Raw genomic sequence first — 23521 nt, 5'->3', positions numbered from 1 at the left:
AACAATTTATGTTTACAAGAGTATGTGAGGTTATGTAAGGCTACTGAGAGACAGTCAGTTTCACGTTCACTTTTTTATGTTAAATGTGTCTGTTGGGTTATGAGCCATTGGTTTATTTATTTTTTTATTATATTTTGATAGTAAGGAAATTGTTTTAAACAGCTCATTAAACTCCCCCGAGACAAGCTATGGGATGAAATAGTGCAATAACATCATCAGGATGCTGCAGCCATATATAGATTCAATTGCTTGCTACATTCGCACAAATGTCTAGCCATAAAAATATTGTTATTATGATTTTTTTTTTTTTTTTTTGGGGGGGGTACTCTCATGGTCCAAACAAAAAAGTATAAAAAATTGGTCATTCTTTCTGTGGAGCATCTAACATCACATAAAACATTTACACAAGGCCATTCATTCATTCATTCATTCATTCATTTCTTTTAATTTTCTTCATGGTTTTGAGGATAGAAGAATCTCATTTAACCTGCGTTAATTTAAACAGATTTTGCTAAGTGACAAAATAAATTGAATGAACATATGGTGGATGTTTTGCATAATAAATGAACTAGTTTTGCATTTTAAATGTCATTAAAAGGGGTCATGAATTGAGAAACCAAAATTCCCTTGATATTTTGACCTATAAGAGGTCAATGTACTATAAAAACATCCTGTTCAGAACTTAACACTTCCTTGTTAGTCTAAAAACAGCTTATACTGAAGCCAACTATATTGGACTCAACAGTAATGTCGCACCACACAAGTGTGAGTAACTGTTTTTATTATGTGGTCACTATTGGTTTGTTTGTTACTATGTTTGAAATATATTGAGTATTTATGCGTTTTAACCTAAATTACATCAGTGTCCATCTATGAGGAATCATCATAGCAGTGGGCATTTACTTCCAAGTTTACAGGTGCATCTCAATAAATTAGTATGTTGTTAGTAATAAACATTCATTTATTTCAGTAATTGAACCCAAATTGTGAAACTCATGTATTCAGTGCACACAGACTCAAGTAGTTTAAGTCTTTGTATTTTTTAATTGTCATGATTTTGGCTCACATTTAACAAAAACCCACCATTTCACAATCTCGACAAATTAGAATACTTCATAAGACCAATAAAAAAAAAAAAAAAAAAAAAAAACATTTTCAGTGAATTGTTGGCCTTCTGGAAAGTATGTTAATTTACTGTATTTGTACTTAATACTTGGTAGGGGCTCCTTTTGCTTTAATTACTGCCTTAATTCGACGTGGCATGGAGGTGATCAGTCTGTGGCACTGCTGAGGTGGTATGGAAGCCCAGGTTTCTTTGACAGTGGCCTTCAGATCATCTGCGTTATTTGGTCTCTTGTTTCTCATTTTCCTCTTGACAATACCCCATAGATTGTCTATGGGGTTCAGGTCTGGTGAGTTTTCTGGCCAGTCAAGCACACCAACACCATGCTCATTTAACCAACTTTTGGTGGTTTTGGCAGTGTGGGCAGGTGACAAATCCTTCTGGAAATGAAATCAGCATCTTTAAAAAGCTGGTCAGCAGAATGAAGCATGAAGTGCTCTAAAATTTCTTGGTAAACGGGTGCAGTGACTTTGGTTTTCAAAAAATACAGTGGACCAACACCAGCAGATGACATTGCACCCCAAATCATCACAGATTGTGGAAACTTAACACTGGACTTTAAGCAACTTGGGCTATGAGCTTCTCCAGCCCTCCTCCAGACTCTAGGACCTTGGTTTCCAAATGAAATACAAAACTTGCTCTCATCTGAAAAGAGGACTTTGGACCACTGGGCAGCAGTCAATTTCTGCTTCTCCTTTGCCCAGGTAAGACGCCTCTGACACTGTCTGTGGTTCAGCAGTGGTTTAACAAGAGGAATACGATAACTGTAGCCAAATTCCTTGACATGTCTGTGTGTGGTGGCTCTTGATGCCTTGACCCCAGCCTCAGTCCATTCCTTGTGAAGTTAACCCAAATTCTCGAATCGATTTTGCTTGACAAGCCTCTCAAGGCTGCGGTTTTCCTTCCACTCAACTTTCTGTTAACATGCTTGGATACAGCACTCTGTGAACAGCCAGTTTCTTTGGCAATGAATGTTTGTGGCTTACCCTCCTTGTGAAGGGTGTCAATGATTGTCTTCTGGACAACTGTCAGCTCAGCAGTCCTCCCCATGATTGTGTAGCCTAGTGAACCAAACTGAGAGACCATTTTGAAGGCTCAGGAAACCTTTGCAGTTGTTTTGAGTTGATTAGCTGACTGGCATGTCACCATATTCTAATTTGTTGAAGTAGTGAATTGGTGGGTTTTTGTTAAGTGTGAGCCAAAATCATCACAATTAAAAAAAAAGACTCAAACTACTTCAGTCTGTGTGCAATGAATTTATTTAATACACAAGTTCCACAATTTGAGTTGAATTACTGAAATGAACTTTTCCACAAGATTCTAATTTATTGAGATGGCACCTGTACAAGCCACCACATCAATTCAAACATAGCATTCTGATGGGGGTGTTAAAAAAAAGGATAAAAAAATAGTCTATTACTTATAATTTTTGATGTGAACATCTTGGTAAGGGGACCTCAGAGAACCTACAAAATAATTTTAAAAAGGCAGTTCATGACCCTTTGAATGTGTATTTAGTTTTGGTTTATTGCATGGTAGTAGTGGGCATCTTAGGCCCACAATCAAAACTTTTTTAGTTTATCTCAGGGCTTCAGTGTGTTAAAGCTAATATGGACTGGTGAAGCAGGTCATAAACCTGCTGGACTATCAAGTGATTTAAATGCAAACTTATTCCACACAAAACACTGTAAATCAGTGGTGTCTGTGTTGAAATGCAGGTTTCAGCACTGATAGGTTACTGCTGCGTAAACATGGATTTCAACCTCACGGTCACATATTGTATGCATGAGCACCGCCCCCATTATTCTATAACTCAAAGGTAGTTTGTCACGCATTCCCTGATATAATAAACGAGCGCTCAGAAAGTTGTTGCTTACTAAGATTATTGCAAGCATCTTGCTGTATACTCAAATTAGAGAAAAATGACCAACCAGTCTCTTCATGTAAACATCGACAAGTGGATTGCTGAGAATGAGAGTTCATTCCTACCACCTGTATGCAACAAGTTAATGTAAGTGAGCTGAAATGATCTTTCATAAACAAACAAAAATGTCATTATATATTCACATTTGCCACGAATAAGCCTTGTTTTTACATTGTGTGTTATAGGTTCTTTTATCAACTCAATATTATGTATGTTGGTGGTCCAAACGTAAGAAAGGATTATCACATTGAGGAAGGAGAAGAGGTGAGGAGGTACTATTCATGTACCAGATAATATTACAAATATGACATGTTCATTTAAGACTAGCTGACTGCTTTTTTATTTTAAATTAACTGCACTGCATTCTGGGAATCAGACCTGAGAAGGCTAACAGGTGATAAGAACAGAATTAGCTATGAGCTTTATAAAGGTTAGCGCTTGAGACTCAGCAGCTGCGGGATTAGATTTTCCAGGAAAAGGAGAGGAAAGGGACAAGAGGACAAAACTAATAATTAAAGATGATCTGATATTGACAGCGTGATTTTCTACACCTGCAGTGAAGCTCTCCGCGTGTTAACTATTGCTTGGGATTTACACCACAAACTGAATGGCTTACTTTGCAGTGCATGGACTGCAATAGCTTTCCAAATACACTTAGTATTTTTTTTTTTTTAATGGGGACAAAGTCTTTGTGATGATGCAATTCCCTGCTGCTACTGAGAGTGTGTTTGTGTTTGAGAGTGGCTCACACTTTATTGTGTTTTATAACGTTTGGCTACAACACTTAGCGAACTATTAGTTTTATTTAGCTGCATTCAAGTTTTAGAATAACTTACATAAAGTACAACATAATCTGCATGACAGTAGACTTTCACAGCATATTTGCCAAGAAAAGCAAATGTTGCAACTTGGAGGGTGAAAACTTTTGAACAGAATAGAGATGTGTACATTTTGACTAATTATCATATTTTTTTTCATTTAGTTCTGCCCTTCAGAGGCTACAGAAGATAGTTACATGTGTCCCAGAAGACAAAATAAGTTACATTTACCCTGATCTTTAAATTCAAAAAGTTTTCACCCCCCAGCTCTTGCATCATTTTTTCTTCTGAAGCATCAGTGAGCGTTTGAACCCTCTGTAATAGTCCCTCAGATGTCATCAGTGTGAAAAGATGGATCTCAAAATCATAGTCATTGTTGGAAAGGGTTCAAATACACAAAAATGCGGCAAAACCAAAGAATCTGTGGGATCTGAAGGATTTTCCTGGAGAACAGCAGGCAGTTTAACTGTTCATGACAAATAAGGGACTAATAAATAACTATCACTAAACAAAACAAAACAAAACAAAAAAAAAAAAAGCATTCAGGTCACAACATAGCATTAAGAATCTAGCTTATGTAAACTTTTGAACTGAATTTTATAAATTCAGCTGTTGTTTTTTGTTGTTGTTGTTGTTGTTGTTGTTTGTTTTTTCTCTTGTGGACTATATGTAAACATCTTTTAAGTGAAATATCTTATTCAGGTCAGTACTAAATAAAAAAAAACACGCATTTTGTATGATCTCTCTTATTTTGGTAAATAACATTTTGCAGATTCTGAAAGGGGGATGTAAATTTTTGACTTTAACTGTGTGTATGTGTGCACTCGTATATATATACATACACACACAGTAGAGGTCAAAAGTTTACATCCTCCCCCCTCAGGACAACCTTAACTTCTTTAAAAAAAAAACAAAAAAAACTACTTTTTCTTTCTTTGTTATATTGTCCCTTGCTTTCATCTCTGCTCTGGTCTGCACTTCTGCACTTCAATTTGAAACTTTAAATTGCAGCATTTCTCATGTCTCCTGGGAAAAGTTGCATTTCTCATTTGCAAGTCACTTTGGATAAAAGCATCTGCTAAATGAATAAATGTAAAGGTGTAAATGACACCTATTTCAGTGGCAGAAATACATACAATTTCTGCATGGCATTAAAGTTTCCAAATCTTTTTTTATTTTTATTGGCCTACTTTAGTTTAGTGAGCCAGTCAGGACTCTCTTCATTGGTTAAAGTTTTAATCTTGGTCACTAGAGGTCAGTGCAACCATCCAAATCGTGGCTATATTTGCTAGATAATCGTGATGAGCTGAATAGGCACTGTATGTTACATAAGTTTTCCGTTGAGTGTCATTTAGGCTTTGTGAAGGTTTAACAGTGAAGCTGTTAAATCAGATACAGTTCACAGGGTTGAACGATATAGATTTTCTCTGGAAGAAAAAGGCACTCTCGCCCCATCTAGCATGAAGTTTCATTCCAAGGCTATAAATTAAATCACACTTGCAGAAAAAGAGTTTCTGACACAACAGCACTGCATTTGTAATACAGGTCACAGTTACAAGGCTGATGATTTCAAACAAAGGCAAACAAGGGAAGCTAAAAGATTTGAATATTAGAACACCTCTCACTGACTTCCTGTTTTATTTGCCTGTTTCGCAGCTGTTTTACCAGGTGAGGGGCGACATGGTTTTGAAAGTGATAGAGAACGGCAAGCATAAAGACATACACATTCGAGAAGGCGAGGTGAGAATCATCCAGATTTATCTCAGTGTGTGCTGGCTCTATTCATGTCACAAAAGCCATTTTAGTCTATAAAGACGTTTCTTATTCTTCAAAAGCCTCGTTTTTGTTGCTCAGATGTTCCTGCTTCCAGCGCGGATTCCCCATTCTCCTCAGAGATATGCAAACACAGTAGGGCTGGTGGTAGAGAGGAGGAGGCTTCGCTCAGAGACAGATGGCCTCAGGTACCATGGGATACTTCTCCCAGACACATCCATCCTACATTATGTCTCCCTTCCCATTAACTATACTCTTAAGTCAACTCCTACACGCACTGGGATCAATTACTTGTGACCTCATCATGCACAGTGTGTATGTTACTGTATCTTTACCTAGACCACAATGCCAGATGCCACTAGATTGTGGAATGAAAGATAAAAGATGTGTGTTAGAGATAAAAGATAGTTTCATTTCCGCTACTCTAGGTACTTTGTGGATAATAGTACAGATGTCTTGTTTGAACGTTGGTTCTACTGTGAGAACCTAGGAACCCAACTTGTTCCCATCATCAAAGAGTAAGTCACCAGTGTCTATCTATCTATCTGTCTATCTATAAGTACTAAATACTAATGAGTTGCATTTGTATATGTCAGGTTTATGGATTCTAAACAAAATAAAACAGGAAAGCCTGATCCAGGTAAATACAGCTGTTCACTCTTCTGTTGTTGCTGTTCATTGTGATTCATGCATGATGAAACAAAGTGAAATACCCTTAACATGGCATTACTGTATAGTGCTGTTGTTCAGGGGTCTTCTGTACAAATTTGTTTTTCCCTATAGCTTAAGGTTTTGTGTAATAAAAAGTGTTGTCGGGCCTTACTTACATGGTACCTTAAGGTTCACCCAAAATGAAAATTTCTGGAAGATTTACTTTCTTCATCAGAACAGATTTGGAGAAATTTTGTATTATATACAGTTGAGGTCAAAAGTTTACACACACCTTGCAGAATATGCAAAATGTTATGATATGCAAAATATGCAAAATAATAGGAATCACACAAAATATGTGGGGTTTTTTTTTAGTACTGACCTGAATAAGATATTTTACATAACAGACATTTACATCTAGTCTACAAGAAAATTACAGTTGAATGTATAAAAATGACCTCGTTCAAAAGTTCACATACGCTTTATTCCTAATACTGTGTTGTTACCTGAATGATCCACAGCTGTTTTTTGTTTAGTGATAGTTGTTCATGAGTCCCTTGTTTGTCGTGAACAGTTAAACTGCTCACTGTTCTTCTGAAAAAAATCCTTCAGGTCCCACAAATTCTTTTTGTTTTTATCATTTTTGTGTATTTGAACCCTTTCCAACAATTACTGTATGATTTTGAGATCAATTTTTTCACACTGAGGACAACTGAGGGACTCATATGCAACTATTACAGAAGCTTCAAATGCTCACTGATGCTCCGGAAGGAAAAAGTATGCATTAAAAGCCAGGCGTGTAAACTTTTGAACAGAATGAAGATGTGTACATTTTTCTTATTTTGCGTAAATATAATTTTTTTTTTTTCATTTAGTACTGCCGTTCAGAAGCTACAGAAGGTACATGCATGTTTCCCAGAAGACAAAATAAGTTAAATTTACCATGATCTTCAAATTCAAATGTTTTCACCCCCCACCGCCTCTTAATGCATCGTTTTTTCATTGTCATTGTTGGAAAGTGTACAAATACACAACAATTTTGAAAAACCAAAGAATTTGTTGGACCTGAAGGATTTTTCTGAAGAACAGCAGGCAGTTTAACAGTTCAGGACAAACAAGGGAACAACTATCACTAAACAAAAAACACAGCTGTGGATCATTCAGGTAATAACACAGTATTAAGAATCAAGTGTGTGTAAACTTTTGAACAAGGTCATTTTTATAAATTCAACTATTATGTTTTCTTGTGGACTATATGTAAACATCTTTTATGTAAAATACCTTATTCAGGTCAGTACTAAATAAAAAAATAACATGCATTTTGTATGATCCCTCTTATTTTGGTAAAATAATTAACATTTTGCAGATTCTGCAAGTTGTATGTAAACTTTTGACCCAAATTGTATTTAGTTCTTGTATTTAATAACTTTATTCATCCAGTAACTGTTTAATTTTTTGCAGCTGAACCCACCAAGCCAACCCCATACCCACTCAACAATATGAAGGTGATGGCACCGTTCTGCTTCAGAGAGTGGATGGAAAAGCAGAAGCCCACCCTGGCCAGTGGTCAACCGGTGGATATGTTTGGAGCACAGTTTGAGACTGAGGTGAGGAGAAAAAGCCTATAGCTAAACCAATCAGCTCTGCTTCCTGCAGGAGTCAGTCAGATGAGATCCTGGTCATTAATCAGAGGTCTGACTGTGAGCAGTTTCCCATCAGCAAGGCATCGACGTATGCATAAGGGGGAGAGAGACAGGGCCTGTCTGTCAAATGGACTCAACCATTACAAGAACAGGAAACAGACCTTCTGCAGCTTGAACCTCAGTACTTTTTTATACTAGTTTTACACATTTGTGTCCTGTAAAATTTTGACTGACTCATGCAACAATAGTGGGACAGTCTTAAATGTTCCAGGATTTGACTATTGAGAAAGTCTAGACAGATAGATAGAGCTTTGGCAATAATGCATATGCTGACTTGAGACCTTCTGCCTGTTAGACATTTCTCTTTGGTCCTGGGACATCTGAAACATCTAGAAGAAAAACTGATGGCTGGATCTGGCAGCTGGTAACACATTCATTCATCATCTTTTTTATGTTTCTTCTATCCCTCATGGTTATTTCAGTCTTACACTTTCCTTTATTGTATTTTATTTAGGAGGGCTCCTCCAGCGTCTCCATGAATGGCAAGGAGTACAACCTGTCTGTAGGAGATTGTCTTCTTATTTCTGGAGAGACAAAGTGAGTGCTATTCATTTGTACCTGAATGAACATTAGTGTTTAGTCAAATAAGTGCTAAGTGACAGAGCTGTTTGTGAGGGATAAGAAATCTCAGTGACAGAAAACCAAGTGAGCAAGTATTTATGCCAGTCTGATGGATACTAACTCTTTGCTAACACCGTGTTTGTGTGTGGGCTTCTTTAGGTATCAGTGGAAACGGTCACATGATTGTGTCGCTTTGTATGTTGCCCAAGACCCAGACAGGAAGAGACCCTACTGAGACACATATATACACATAAACACTTCTTTAGGACCAAATGTCAACGGTTTTGATAACAAAATTATTTGGAGTGCATGTTCACAATAATCTTTTTTTTTTTTTTTGCATTATGTTCCATGTTTTAGGCCTTAGATAATAAAGAAACTAAGCTCTTAAGTCTCCTTAAGTCAATAAAACCTCTTGAATAGTAAGTCTCCATCATAATTAGTAGTGTTTCATTTAATTTAATTTCTTTAACACCTAACAGCTGAGTATGGTTGAGTTGTATCAGAAATGTGTAATGTATGTTACCGTCAAATTTTGGTACCTGATAACAATGTGCTGCTATTCGGTTTTGTTGTCTAAACCATAAAAGCTAATGTAGTTGTAAGTCACTTGTGGTTAAAGCTAGCTGGTGTATCTGGCAGCTATCCAGCACACTTGGCCACACTGTGATAGAAATGGAGGTAAACATGTGAGATGTGGTTCACTGCCCTCAATTCATTGAGAAGCAGGGGTGTATAAGTGAAATACAGCGTAACAAACAGAGCAAACGGAAAAGGTGAACTTGCAGTTCTATTTCAACGCTTGTGTAAGGCTGTTAATTTGCTGCCTAAGGTAACAATGATGATTTGGTTTCAAACCAAAGCCAGAATTTTGATATTCTGCCAACCATTCTTGCCTGTAGTGGCAGTTATTGTACATATAAACTGTCTTTCTGTTGTTATTATTATTATTGTTATATGCAATCTACCTAAATCTTTTCCTGACATTCATACTGAGCTTCATCTTTGCTTTTCAGTGCAACAGTGCAGTCCAGTTTTTCATCAGCTTTAGTTTTGGAAGTAAACAACCGAAAGACGATCCCAAGAAGCACAAATTTAAAATGGAAGATACATTTTAAGGATGTTTATTGTGTATTAGTAACTTAATTCAAAATACGCATAATACATACAAATATTTAAGTCGTTTGAGAGTGTAGGTAGTGTCTTTCACAGTGTTTCAAAGTAGTGGGTGGGATTTACTCTGAACAGTGGAGATTTCTATGCAGAATCATGGGTAATGTAGTTTTTTTTTTTTTTTTTTTTTTTTTTTTTCCAATTATGCAGTTAGGGGCTGTTCACATAGAATGTGTTTTTTTCATTCCAGTGCACTACTTTTTCATTGTTTTTCCATGTAAACATGGGCTAGACTAACGTATGACCGCTAAGCTCATGGTTTGCATCTTTTGCAGCATCTTGCACGAGTGCCGCGTTAAAGACGTTGTGTCAAGTTAAAACAATTTCAGCTTTTACACTGAGCATTCATCAATGTCAGTTTCACAGCAGTGGACCAATCAGAAGACCCCAGAGGCGGGGCAAGCGTTGCAAGCTTTTGTTCACAGTAGCAAGTTGGCATGGCAACTGTGTTTATTTGATGGCAACATGGCAGAGGAAGCATTCTGTGCTGCGTTTTTTTTATTATTATTATTTATTATTATTATTATTATTATTTATAACTATTCCTGAGTGCTGCATTACATTTTTAGATGCAAAGACAAATTCTGTGTGAACAGAAAAATGAAATTGTTTTTCACAGGCTTGCTTTGATTTTCTAAATGGTGGAGATTTTAACGCAGTTTTAGGGGTAATGCATTTTTTTATATATACAGTTGGGGACTGTTCACACAGTATGCGTTTTTTTCATTTGTGCTATTTTTACACTGTTTTTCTATGTAAACACCACAGACTGTAAAAAATATGGACATAGTGTCCGTGACGTCACCCGTAGGTTTCTGAAGAGCGTTTCTGAAGTTCTTAATGGGTGGGCCGTTGCCATCTTGGAATCGCGTCACTGCACGTCACTCCCGGATAATCGATAATGGGCAAAAAGGCGGGGGCGTGGGTGGAGCTGGTTGCTGAAACCACACCCACCCAGCACGACGGTGGTTACAGCAGTGGCAATCCACCTGTCACTCAAGTTGCCACGCCCTACATTATGCAGAACTTTAGGGCTTAATATAATTTAAATGGATGAGTTATAAAAAAATTCACCCCTCACAGTTGACATGAAGGGCAAAATTACCTATATAGACCAAAACCACTGTTTGTACCAGGCTGTAAACATATATTTTTCTGCTGTAAAGTTAGGCATTTTAACATGGGGAGTGTATGGGATTGACTTCCTTTTAGAGCCAGTCTCTAGTGGCCAGTCAAAGAATTGCAGTTTAAGTCACTTCCGTGTTGGTTTGAGAGCGGGAGGTTGCTGCTTGGTAAACACATGCTTGACAAACGTGTTTAACACTTTAATTCGTGGTTTGCTTCTTTTACGGTGCATTTACACGAGGCGTCAGCTCTAGTTTACTTTGAACGGACTGACGTCAAGCATTGCCAAGGTCCATTGCACTGCATCACTGGCATTTAACCTTTTAACGGCAACGTAGACGTCGATTAAATCGCCTTATGCAAATATACTAGTGCAGACGCTAGCCAATTGCGTTCTGCAAAACCAGAAAAGTAATGTGATTGGCTGCTGTCACTATGACGGTCACGTCAGCACCAAGCTTCCACCACGCTCTCTGTCAAGCATCAACGCCGACGCCTCGTGTGAATGTACCGTTACAACATCTCACACATGAGCGCTGCGTTTTTAATACAACTTTGACTTTTACATTCAGCGCCACTCATCAATTTCAGCTCCACAGCAGTGGACCAATCAGAAGAAACCAAAGACGGGGAAAGCTTTGCGAAGTTTTTGTTTACAGCAGCAAGTTGGGATGGCAACTGTGTTTATTTGACGCCAACATGGTGGAGGAAGCATTCTGCGCCCCGCTTTTTAAAAACCATTCCTGAGTGCTGCATCTTGCATTTTTAGACACAAAGATGCGTTATGTGTGAACAGGCCCTTAAATAGGAATATTAAAAAAAAAAAAAAAAAAAATTAAACAGTTTTTCACAGGAGTGGTTGGGATTTCGTGCCGTGTTTTCAGACGCCGTGTCAATTTTAACTTTTACACTCAGCGTCGCTCATCAATGTCAGTTCCACAACACTGGACCAATCAGAGGACCCCGGAGGCGGGGCAAGCTTTTGTTTACAGTAGCAAGCTGGCATGGCAACTGTGTTTATTTGATGGCAACATGGCAAGAGACATTCTGCGCAGTGCTTTTTAAAAAATTATTCCTGGGTGCTGTGTCTCGCATTTTTAGACACAAAGATGCTTTCTGTGTGAACAGCCCCTTAAACAGGAATATTTAAAAGAAAAAAAAAATTAAATAGTTTTTCACAGGAGTGGGTGGGATTTCCTTGCTTCGATTTTCTGAATGGTGGAGATTTCTATGGAGTATCAAGGGTAATGTAGTATTTTTTTTCATGCAGTTAATTCACACAGAATGCGTTTTTCCATTCCAATGCACTACTTTTCCATTGTTTTTCTACGTAAACACGCGCTAGACTAATGTCTATGACCGTTGCACTCATGGTTCACATCTTTTGCAGCATCTCGCACGAGTCCCATGTTTTCAGATGCCATGTCAGTTTCAATGTTTACACTCAGCGCTGCTCATCAATGAAAGTTCCACAACACTGGACCGATCAGAAGACCCTGAAGGCGGGGCAAGCTTTTGTTTATAGTAGCAAGCTGGCATGGCAACTCTGTGCTGCACTTTTTTAAACACCATTCCTGAGCGCTGCGTCACTCATTTTTAGACGCAAACACGCGTTCTGTGTAAACAGCCCCTCAAACAACAGAATATACCACTGATTAACAATCTTGTAACTGACAGTAGATCTGTCTTAATGAGTTATAATTAATAATCAATTTTCCCATGGAGGAAATGAATGAAATTTTTATTTCTGAAACCCAACTGTAGCATTTATCAGGCCTACTTGACACGCTATCCCAATACAAAGTCAAAGATTTTGAACATTTTCTGTTTACATGTGCAGTAAGTTATCTGTTATTGACTACTTATCTAGCCTTATCATCAAAGTGTTCCTGATTACGTGTTTTTCAGCTATAAGTGCCGCCAACGCCCAGGGAACGGCATATTCGAGCGTCACCAGTCCTCTGAAGTTATACCTGAATTCTGAATAGTCCCATGGACAGGCCCCGATTTGCCTGAGCAGAAACCCCCAGCTAAACTCCCAAAGATAGATGAAGAGAGTGTAAACAGTCAGCCTGACTGGCAGGGGGCAGTGTTTCCGCTGCAGCCTCGCACTTAAACCCTCCATTGAGAAGATGGCAGAGCTGTAAATAAGAAGCGCCCATAGACTTGTGTGGCCCGCGAGTCTGTGGTCACGGGTGTAGTACCAATCCCAGGCTGCTGTGAACGCCACTTCACAGAGGCACCCGTGCAGGGCGTAAATGTACAGTCTGGCGAGAGGTGAGAGGGGTGAGAGTGTGATCTGCTCAGAGACGTCAGTGTTGACACCAGTGTCTGCAACAACAGAAGCAGGTTTTGTTAGCACAAGTGTGCGTACTTGACTTTCGAATTTTTTTTTATTGATTATACTTAGTATAATTAACTAGTAAGTAAATGTTTGATGAGATCAAGTTTTGGAGGATGTGCAAAACAATTGAGGCAGCATTACGTGTTCATTATTTGCATGTAAAAGACATTAGATAAGTACACTAGGATCTGTAATCTAATTATTACATCCAGTCACTTAGAACTAGTGTTCATTTCCTTTATATTATAACACACACACATTTTTCCTTTTTAACTTGAGTTTATCCACCTTTTTCTTCCTGTAAGAGCAGGTGTGGTCATTTGTGAATTTCATGGGTCTGGCTTCTGGTCTCATCTGCATCCAGCTATTTTTAGCTGTACAAAACTGCTCGTTTTGCTGCTTGATATTGCAAATTGGTGTCTTCCCATATTATTTTAATGCATTATCTTAATTATGAACACACTGGTTTGTAGTGCAAACAATTTTACCATTTACTGCACATTGTTATTCTTCTTGTTATTTCCCTATAGCAGATAATGAACCAGAAATCTCACCCATAGGCATACTTCCACACTGAAGAAAAACGAGGATAGAGTATGAATATCAAATTAATTTTGGCATTAAAAAAAAAAAAAAAAAACTTACATATGAAAGGCCATTTCCATCATGGGTAAGTAAGTAAATAAATTAAGGTATTACATTTATTTCAGCATTTTTATTAAATTTACTTGCATATGGAAGGCCATTTCCACAACGGGGAAAAAATAAATAAATAAAAAAGAAAATAAAATAAAATAATAAAACAAAATAAAATAATAAAAGGTAAATGCAAACCTTTTCTTCCACAATTGCAAGTTTATATGCCACAGTATTGACTTTTCTCAGAACTGAGTAATAAAAACTCTCAATTGTGAGTTATAAAGACCAGTTCTGAAGAAAAAAAATCTGACTTAACTCGTAATTGCATGTTATTAATTCAAAAATGCAACTAACTTTATGTAGTAGTTTACAGAGTTTGGGGAGAAACAAAACAAAAAACAAAACAAAACAAAACAAAACAAAATAAAATAAAATAAAATAAAATAAAATAAAATAAAATAAAATAAAATAAAATAAAAAATAAAATAAAATAAAATAAAATAAAATAAAATAAAAGCAAACCTTTTCCTGACTTTTTTTTTTTTTTTTGCAAGCATATATCCCACAATATTGACTTCTTTTCTCAGAACTGAGTAATTTAAACTCTCAACTGTCAAAATTCAAAAATGCAAGCTAATTGCAATCCTTTTCCTGATAAGCCTTCTTTCCAGATTTTCCAGATTTCTTAAAACTGTTCAACACTGTGACATACAAACTTTTTTTATATCTATTTTTTATATCTATTATATATCTTAATTTTGACTTCTCAAATTCTCATTTTATTTTTTATCATGTTGCAGAGATGCATACAGTATCTCACAAAAGTGAGTACACCCCTCACATTTCAGCAGCGTTTTTAGTATATCTTCTTAAGGAACAATACTATAGAAATGAAACTTGGATATATTTTAGAGTAGTCAATGTGCAGCTTGTATAGCAGTGTGTATTTACTGTACCCTGAAAATAACTCAACATACAGCCATTATTGTCAAAATAGCTGGTAACAAAAGTAAGTACACCCTAAGTGAAAACAGCACTATGTCATTTAACCATGCAAAGCCACATGTCCTATTCATCATGTTGATGTTTTTGTCTGCTTGACAGAACCATACAAAGTTGTGTATATTATATTAGAGCAGTTAAAATGTGGTGCTTTGAGTACAATTCTCTCATACTGACCACTGGATGTTCAACAAGGCACCTCATGGCAAAGAACTCTCTGAAGATTTGAGAATTAGAATTGTTGCTCTTCACAAAGATGGCCTAGGCTATAAGAGGTTCAGTAACAACCTGAAACTAAATTACAGCCAGCATTGGTTTAGAGGTTGCAGAAGTAAAAGGTCCACTTGTCAGTGCTCAGACCATGAAGTTGAACGCTGCAGGTGCAGAACCTGACTTCAAAAAAATAGATGCATGAGTGCTGCCAGCATTGGTTTAGAGGTTGCAGAAGTAAAAGTTGTCAGTTTGACCATACGCTGCACGCTGCATCCAAGAAGTTTGCAGGCCTCTTCTGAAGCTGTCTTACAAGAAAGCCCACGAACAGTTTGCTGAAGACAACCTGTCCAAGAGCATGAATCACTGGAACCATGTCTTATGGTGTGGTGATGCCCTGGTGAGGAGTACCAAGAAAATTGTGTCTCTCCTACAGTCAAGCATGGTGGTGGTAGCATCATGGTCTGGGGCTGCATGGGTGCTGCTGGTACTGGGGAGCTGCGGTTCATTGAGGGAAATATGAATTCCATTTTGTACTGTACATTTCTGAAGCAGAACATGATGCCTTCCCTTCAGAAACTGGGCCGAACGGCAGATTTCCAACATGATAATAACCCCAAACACATCAAGATGAAAGTTGCCTTGCTGAGGAAGGTGCAGGTGATCTGCTTACTTACTTACTTACCCCTATTACCCCTACTGGGTCATAAGCCACCAACAAGAGTTTTCCAGGCATCCCGGTCCTGGGCCAGTCTTTCCAACTGTCCCCAGGTGCGGCCTGTATTCCTGACAAGCGGAAGGTAGAGAAGCACCATGTGTCTAACATCCAGCAGCTCCATAATGTCATTATAGAGGATTTAAAGAGGATCCCAGCAACAACCTATGCAGCTCTGGTGAATTCCATGCGCAGAATGATTAAGGCAGTGCTAGATAACAATGGTTTGACAGTTTTGACAAGTTCATTTAGGGTGTACTCATTTTTGTTGCCAGCTGTTTTGACAATAATGGCTGTATGTTGAGTTATTTTTAGGGGGCAGTAAATATACACTACTATACAAGCTGCACATTGACTACTCTAAAATATATCCAAGTTTCATTTCTATAGTATTGTCCCTCGAGAAGATATACTAAAATGATGCTGAAATGCTGAAATGTGAAATCACATTTTATAGCAATAATTAGCAACCAAATAAATATAGCTTCAAAACATAAAAGCAAATATAAAGGGCAATGCTTTAAAATGCTTTAAGTATCTGAATGTTTTCCAGACAAGACCAGGATATGTGTTTTTTTTTTTTTTTTTTTCAGCATTATTGCTGTTTATTTATCACTGATGATGTCACAGCAGGTCTAATAGGCTGCGTTTGAAAGCAGATGACTGTCAGTAAAAAAATTTAGTGTATCAAGTTTTTATTGCATTCTAAATAGGTAAAAAATAATGTTTTGTAGACCATTTGGAAGGGAAAACACAGAAATAATGGCAGATGCAACCACACAATGTCAAGGTAAGCATTTCTCTTGGCCCATATCCTGTACAATAAAGCCCACGAATGCCCTAGTATGTTGCTTCAATCATGAAACCTTATGCAAATTTATATACCTGTTTTATGGTTTTGTGTGTGTTTGCTCTGCAAGCAGAATACGGCTATCTCTAAGCTCACAATGAATTCTGAAGTTTTCTGATTGATTCAGAATCGTGGAAGTGAGAATTGTGATGTATGTTTTGGCCATATTATAAAGCAACACTATGTATACTGTATATTTGGAGTGAAGACAATCCCCGAATGCACTGCATCAAACTCCACTTCAGTATAGCAAATGAAGTAAGGCAAAGGTCAATTAAAAGTATGCAAGTTTATATTTCTGAAAATAATAAAAAGATTTAAATCTAATAATAACTATTATACCTAATATTAGTTTATGCCATGAATTTTAATATTATTTTTAGCTTGACAAAATGTGCCAAGTGCAATTCTTTTGTTGTGGCATTCAGAATTTCAGAGCTGATCTGCATATTAAAAGCTGAGTTTCAAGTGTTCCAATTTATTTATTCACTGCTACTTTCTACTCTCTAGAAATCAACTGCTTATAAACTGTTGATAGCAAGACAGCTCACTAGACTATGAATGTTATTTGCTTCAATTCACTTCAGTGCATTTACAAATGAAAAAAAAAGACCTTGATGTGTTTTTTTTTTTCTCTTAATACGATCTCTTGTAACTTTTTTAATCAGTCATCAATCTACCATCATCTATCTTAGTGACGTAAAAATAAACTCTGAGATCAACTGCTCACTGTAGTTGAGGTATAAAATGCATGTTAAAAAGGAAGCTTTTCTGATGTGAGGCAAACTTGACAAGTTAAACCATAGTGGAGATAAAGCATGAGATAAGTTGCACACAAATAGGTCACATTCTAAGCTACAGACATATTTGCTCATGAAAGGCGGATACAGATCGTTCAGCTTTCATTCTTAGTTTGCTGTGTGAGAGCATTTTGACCAAGTAGTTTAGGTTACGTTAGGTTATGCTTAAACCCAGCCTAGGAGGCTTGCTGGTTTTAGCTGGGGCCAAGCATTTTTTTTTTTTCTCTGAGACATTTATTTTTAATCTTACAGTGTATTTGTAATAATCATCAAAATAGAGTTAAACACTACTAAGACACAATCCCCCGGTTTCACAGACAAGGCTTAAGCCTAGTCCCACTTTGCAAAGACTGTGTCGGTACTTCTGCAGTGATGTAGGATGATTTTGAAATGATTTTTGAAGTTGAGGGAGAAAATACGATTGTTTTTCGACATACCCTAACTGTCTTGAACCAGAATACACAGAGTTCAGGCAGAGCAAGACAGGATGAGCATTTGAGATTTAAAAGCATTTAAATTCTATTTTTTTTTTTTTTTTATGAAAATGACCAATCGTTTTGCTCGAGAAGACACCGCATTTGGGATCGTTTGAAGCTGCATTTAAACTGCATTTTGGAAGTTTAAACCATATGGGCACCATATCAGTCCATTATATGGAGAAAAATCCTGAAATGTTTTTCTCAAAAAACATAATTTCTTTACGACTGAAGAAAGAAAGACATGAACATCTTGAAGGGTGAGTGCATTAACTGCAAATTTTTGTTCTGGAAGTGGACTTCTCCTTTAAATGTCCTAATTGAACTATGGCCTAATCCTGGTTTAGTCTAAGCCCTGTCTGTGAAACCAGTCTTAAACATATCACTGAGTGTTGTTAATAAAATCAGTACATAGCCAGATCAAAAAGTTTGAGTTTGATATTTTTATGTGAGTTGAATACATTTTATTATAGTTTATGTTGCAGGTGCTATTACTAACCCTTCACACAATTTGTAGCTAGTGTTTTACTGTCAATGACTTAAGAAATTTGTTAACAGTAGTCTGTGTATAGCAGGGGTGTTTTCTCCGAGGAGGCAAGGTCTCCTCAAAGTATTGGATAAGAAGAAAAAAAAAAAAAACGTTGTACGAACATATTACAACACCAATAATACATATTAAAACAGTGTATAAATCACTCGCTCTTCTGTAGAAACACTGTCCAACAGCAACACCAACAGGTGAAGTTATAGCGGGAGTCTGTGTTTCTCTCGCCTCCCCTGAGCCCATTAAGTTTTAACAGACCCCCTAAACCGTGCGGTGAGTTTAGTGAGGGCTAATTGAGAATGAATAGGAGCGAAGTCACGTGAGAGAAGGCAATGCCTCCATTGCAATATGACTGGATATGACTGGTTATGATTGGCTGTGATTGGTTCATGCGATAAATCCCGCCTCTTGTGTTTGTGCACAGTCTGAATGAACAATATAATGCTGTTAATGGGAAGACTAATTTAAAACACACTTAGATATAATCACTTTGTTACATCAAAATAAACTTAAAATGGCATGAAAACATGATCTGTGGGAGCTTTTAGTGATTAATCAGCTTGCTGAAATTTGATGTAAATCTCTATTAAAAAGAATAAATGAACATAAGTTCACAAATTGCCTTGAGTTATTATTTTGTGAATAAATATAAAATGCTTACAAACACTAATTTGATGAGATTTATACTTGGCTGTAATAAACAGAATACTGATTACATTGTTAATGTAAAAATATAAAATAGACATGAATTTACATTTGATTAAAAAAAATAAACAAATAAAGCCTCCTCATTTCAGAACACCACTAGTGTATAAATATTTAGTCACATTTATGTTGCTTTGCGATGCAAATAGTTGCGTTGTTTCAATTTCTTCTGCCTTCGGGCTCAAACATATACAGCTCCATTACAGCACTTGCCATCTTGAATATCGAAATACATGACTTGCTGTAAAGAAGGCCATGGATACGGTGAGCCAATCAGAGCAGTGGATGTTTACTTCCGTTTCTGCAAGAGTAAACGCCCCGTGATATTGAGCTTTGTTCACAGAGAGTGAAAATGAAGACGGAAAATGATTTACAAATATTGGACTTTTTAAAAATTCTAACCTTACCTTTCAACTCTGCATTTCATGACCCCTTTAATATTTGTTGCATACAGGATTTTGAACAGAAACAATAGATTCCAAAGGACCTATTCAGATCTAGCACACATCAGCAATCCTTTTAGATAACACTTGCTGAAAAATATATGTACTATATAAGGTATAATATAAGGAGTAAAAAAGAAGTAACAACTCATTTTACTCATCTATTATATACATAATTTGTAAAAAGCACCAGACAAAATATTGCAGAATTGGGTGAACACTGGGTTATGCTAGATAGGTGGCTCTGTGATGAATTTTTTTTTCCTATTTTGTAAGTTATGCATTAATGTAAATGTAATAATATGTCATATTGACAGCACTACAGTGCACCTACCATCTGTTGTATCTGAGAAAATCTGTTTGTCGGTTGGTGCCACTTACTGTACAGGAGTAATTTGGGTTTCATACCCTGTTTCCATCATTCTGAATGCTTTTTTTCTTGTGATTTGTGTTGCATTTTCATTTCACATTTGGTACGAACAGACCCTTTAGTCTATCCAATGGTATTTTACTTTTAACTAACCCAGTGATATTTCTAGATGGGTCTATCTGTAATGAATTGCGTCTTAACTTCTTATTTGGATGCCTTGTATGGGAGCTAGGCCTAGGTTAATACAGAAGCTTACTTTGCCATTAGAAATCATCACGAAAGAAGCGCTATCATCCATTCGGTTATCAGCCATGCATGCATGATTTCCAAAAAACTACTATACGCAGCTCAAATAAATTGCTTACTGGAAACGATAAACCACCTAAAACTTACCATCTCTCTTAGTGCCCTGCCTTCTCATCAGTAACTTTCTAGACTCCATCTCCAGTTTGTCCAGCTTAACAGCACACAGCAGCTTCTGAGGCTATACCATTTCCTGTTACTACCTAAGTTTTCTAGTCCTGAGCGCACAATGGCTAAATATTAAGCCAGCGCTATCAGTGACATCCCCACTCGGGCTGTACAGAAATAAAGAGTCTAAAGGGCGGGAACCCTAAGCATACTACCTCTCATATGGGATCGAGAGATGTAAAAAGATATACTGGCGTAAGGCTTCCTGGAGGTGCGGCGATAGGCCTGCTCATCACTGTTCATTTTAGCAAAAGTTTTGGAGAGATGGACCAAGATGTTACCTTTTATAGTAAAGAGGTTTTGTGGATTCAAGCAGATGTAGTAGCGTACACAGTCAGAAAGACTGTGGTCAACCTAAAGCCTTCCCACAAGTCTCCAGGATTGCTCTTAACAGTTTTGAGCATTAGAGTGCATTTTTATGTGCATTTTTTATGGAAGCCCATTTCCGCCACTGAATTTATTTTTTTTTTTTTAAAGATAATTGCAGATTTTATTTTCTCAAAGTTCTGACTTTTTTTTTCTGAGAATTGTGAGTTTATATCTTGCAATTGTGACTTTTTTCTCTGAATTTTAAGTTTATATCTCACAATCCTGACTTTAAAACACACAATTACGAGTTATTAAGTCAGGATTTTGAGATTTAAACTGATACATTTTAAACATATCAGTCTTTTTCCCCCTCAAATTGGACTTTATAATTTGTAATTGCTTGTAATTGAGTTGATATCTCACTATTCTAAGAAAAAAGTTAGAATTGCAAGATACAAATTCACATTTGTGAGAAAAAAAGTTAGAATTGCGAGATATAAACTCACAACTGTGAAAAAAAAATCAGAATTGTGAGATATAAATTCACATTTGCAAGAAAAAGGTTAGAATTGCAAGATACAAATTCACATTTGTGAGAAAAAAAGTTAGAATTGAGAGATATAAACTCACAACTGTGAAAAAAAAATCAGAATTGTGAGATATAAATTCACATTTGCAAGAAAAAAGTCAGAATTGTGAGATATAAATTCACATTTGCAAGAAAAAAGTCAGAATTGCAAGATACAAATTCACATTTGTGAGGAAAAAAGTCAGAACTGCAATGTATAAACTCGCAATTGCAAAAAAAAAAAAAAAAAAAAAATTCAGAATTGCAAGAAACAAAATCACATAAAAAGTAAGAATTGTGAGAAAAAATTTAGAATTGTGAGATATAAACTTGCAATTGTGAAAAAAGTCAGAATTGCAAGATACAAACATTTGCGAGAAAAAAGTCGCAATTGCAAGATACAAACTCACATTTGTGAGAAAAGTTAGAATTGCTAGATATAAACTCGCAATTGCGAAAAAAGTCAGAATTGCAAGATACAAACATTTGCAAGTTAAAAAGTCAGAATTGCGAGATATAAACTCACATCTGTGAGAAAAGTTAGAATTGCGAGAAAAAAACTCGCAAGTGCGAAAAAGTCAGAATTGCGATACATTTGCGAGAAAAAAGTCAGAATTACAAGTTACAAACTCACATTTGTGAGAAAAGTTAGAATTGCGAGATATAAACTCGCAATTGCGAAAAAAGTCCGAATTGCAAGATACAAACATTTGCAAGATAAAAAGTCAGAATTGCGAGATATAAACACACAATTGCGAAAAAAGAGTCAGAATTGCAAGACACAAACTCGCATATATATATGTAAAGCATAGCATAGCAAATATATATATAAATATACACATACATACATACATACATATATATATATATATATATATATACAGTGGGGCAAAAAAGTATTTAGTCAGCCAACAATTGTGCAAGTTCTCCCACTTAAAAAGATGAGAGAGGCCTGTAATTTTCATCATAGGTATACCTCAACTATGAGAGACAAAACGAGAAAAAAAATCCAGAAAATCACATTGTCTGATTTTTAAAGAATTTATTTGCAAATTATGGTGGAAAATAAGTATTTGGTCACCTACAAACAAGCAAGATTTCTGGCTCTCACAGACTTCTTCTGTAAGAGGCTCCTCTGTCCTCCACTCGTTACCTGTATTAATGGCACCTGTTTGAACTCGTTATCAGTATAAAAGACACCTGTCCTAGAGAGCTGTCAAAGGACACCAGAAACAAAATTGTAGACCTGCATTAGGCTGGGAATACTGAATCTGCAATAGGTAAGCAGCTTGGTGTGAAGAAATCAACTGTGGGAGCAATTATTAGAAAATGGAAGACATACAAGACCACTGATAATCTCCCTCGATCTGGGGCTCCACGCAAGATCTCACCCCGTGGGGTCAAAATGATCACAAGAACGGTGAGCAAAAATCCCAGAACCACACAGGGGGACCTAGTGAATGACCTGCAGAGAGCTGGGACCAAAGAAACAAGGGCTACCATCAGTAACACACTACGCCGCTAGGGACTCAAATCCTGCAGTGCCAGACATGTCCCCCTGTTTAAGCCAGTACATGTCCAGGCCCATCTGAAGTTTGCTAGAGAGCATTTGGATGATCCAGAAGAGGATTGGGAGAATGTCATATGGTAAGATGAAACCAAAATAGAACTTTTTGGTAAAAACTCTACTCGTCGTGTTTGGAGGAGAAAGAATGCTGAGTTGCATCCAAAGAACACCATACCTACTGTGAAGCATGGGGGTGGAAACATCATGCTTTGGGGCTGTTTTTCTGCAAAGGGACCAGGACGACTGACCCGTGTAAAAGAAAGAATGAATGGGGCCATGTATCATCAGATTTTGAGTGAAAACCTCCTTCCATCAGCAAGGGCACTGAAGATGAAACGTGGCTGGGTCGTTCAGCATGACAATGATCCCAAACACACTGCCCGGGTAACGAAGGAGTGGCTTCGTAAGAAGCATTTCAAGGTCCTGGAGTGGCCTAGCCAGGCTCCAGATCTCAACCCCATAGAAAATATTTGGAGGGAGTTGGATGTCCGTGTTGCCCAGCGACAGCCCCAAAACATCACTGCTCTAGAGGAGATCTGCATGGAGGAATGGGCCAAAATACCAGCAACAGTGTGTGAAAACCTTGTGAAGACTTACAGAAAACATTTGACCTCTGTCATTACTAACAAAGGGTATATAACAAAGTATTAAGATGAA

The 23521-nt window shown here is 37.0% G+C and overlaps 2 protein-coding genes across 2 annotated transcripts; one reads left to right on the top strand and one right to left on the bottom strand.

Moving 5' to 3' along the window:
- Nucleotides 1–2391: 2391 nt before the first annotated feature.
- On the top strand, nucleotides 2392–8989 carry haao (3-hydroxyanthranilate 3,4-dioxygenase). The gene is made up of 10 exons (XM_051126663.1): nucleotides 2392–3134; nucleotides 3233–3311; nucleotides 5522–5605; nucleotides 5720–5826; nucleotides 6067–6156; nucleotides 6235–6278; nucleotides 7751–7896; nucleotides 8288–8356; nucleotides 8447–8529; nucleotides 8713–8989. Exons 1-10 carry the CDS (start codon nucleotides 3046–3048, stop codon nucleotides 8786–8788), a joined length of 867 nt encoding a protein of 288 aa, XP_050982620.1. The 5' UTR covers nucleotides 2392–3045; the 3' UTR covers nucleotides 8789–8989.
- A 3291-nt stretch (nucleotides 8990–12280) lies between these two features.
- LOC127175539 (transmembrane protein 229B) lies at nucleotides 12281–20465 on the bottom strand. Its single transcript, XM_051126664.1, has 2 exons — nucleotides 20343–20465; nucleotides 12281–13182 (listed from the first exon to the last, which is right to left on the bottom strand). The coding sequence occupies exons 1-2, from the start codon at nucleotides 20389–20391 to the stop codon at nucleotides 12710–12712; spliced, it is 522 nt and encodes a 173-aa protein (XP_050982621.1). The 5' UTR covers nucleotides 20392–20465; the 3' UTR covers nucleotides 12281–12709.
- Nucleotides 20466–23521: the final 3056 nt, after the last annotated feature.

This window comes from Labeo rohita, chromosome 13, assembly GCF_022985175.1.
Source record: "Labeo rohita strain BAU-BD-2019 chromosome 13, IGBB_LRoh.1.0, whole genome shotgun sequence".
Lineage (NCBI taxonomy): Eukaryota > Metazoa > Chordata > Actinopteri > Cypriniformes > Cyprinidae > Labeo > Labeo rohita.
The sequence above is the reverse complement of the archived record's forward strand: the minus strand, read 5'-3'. Positions and strand labels throughout refer to the sequence as shown.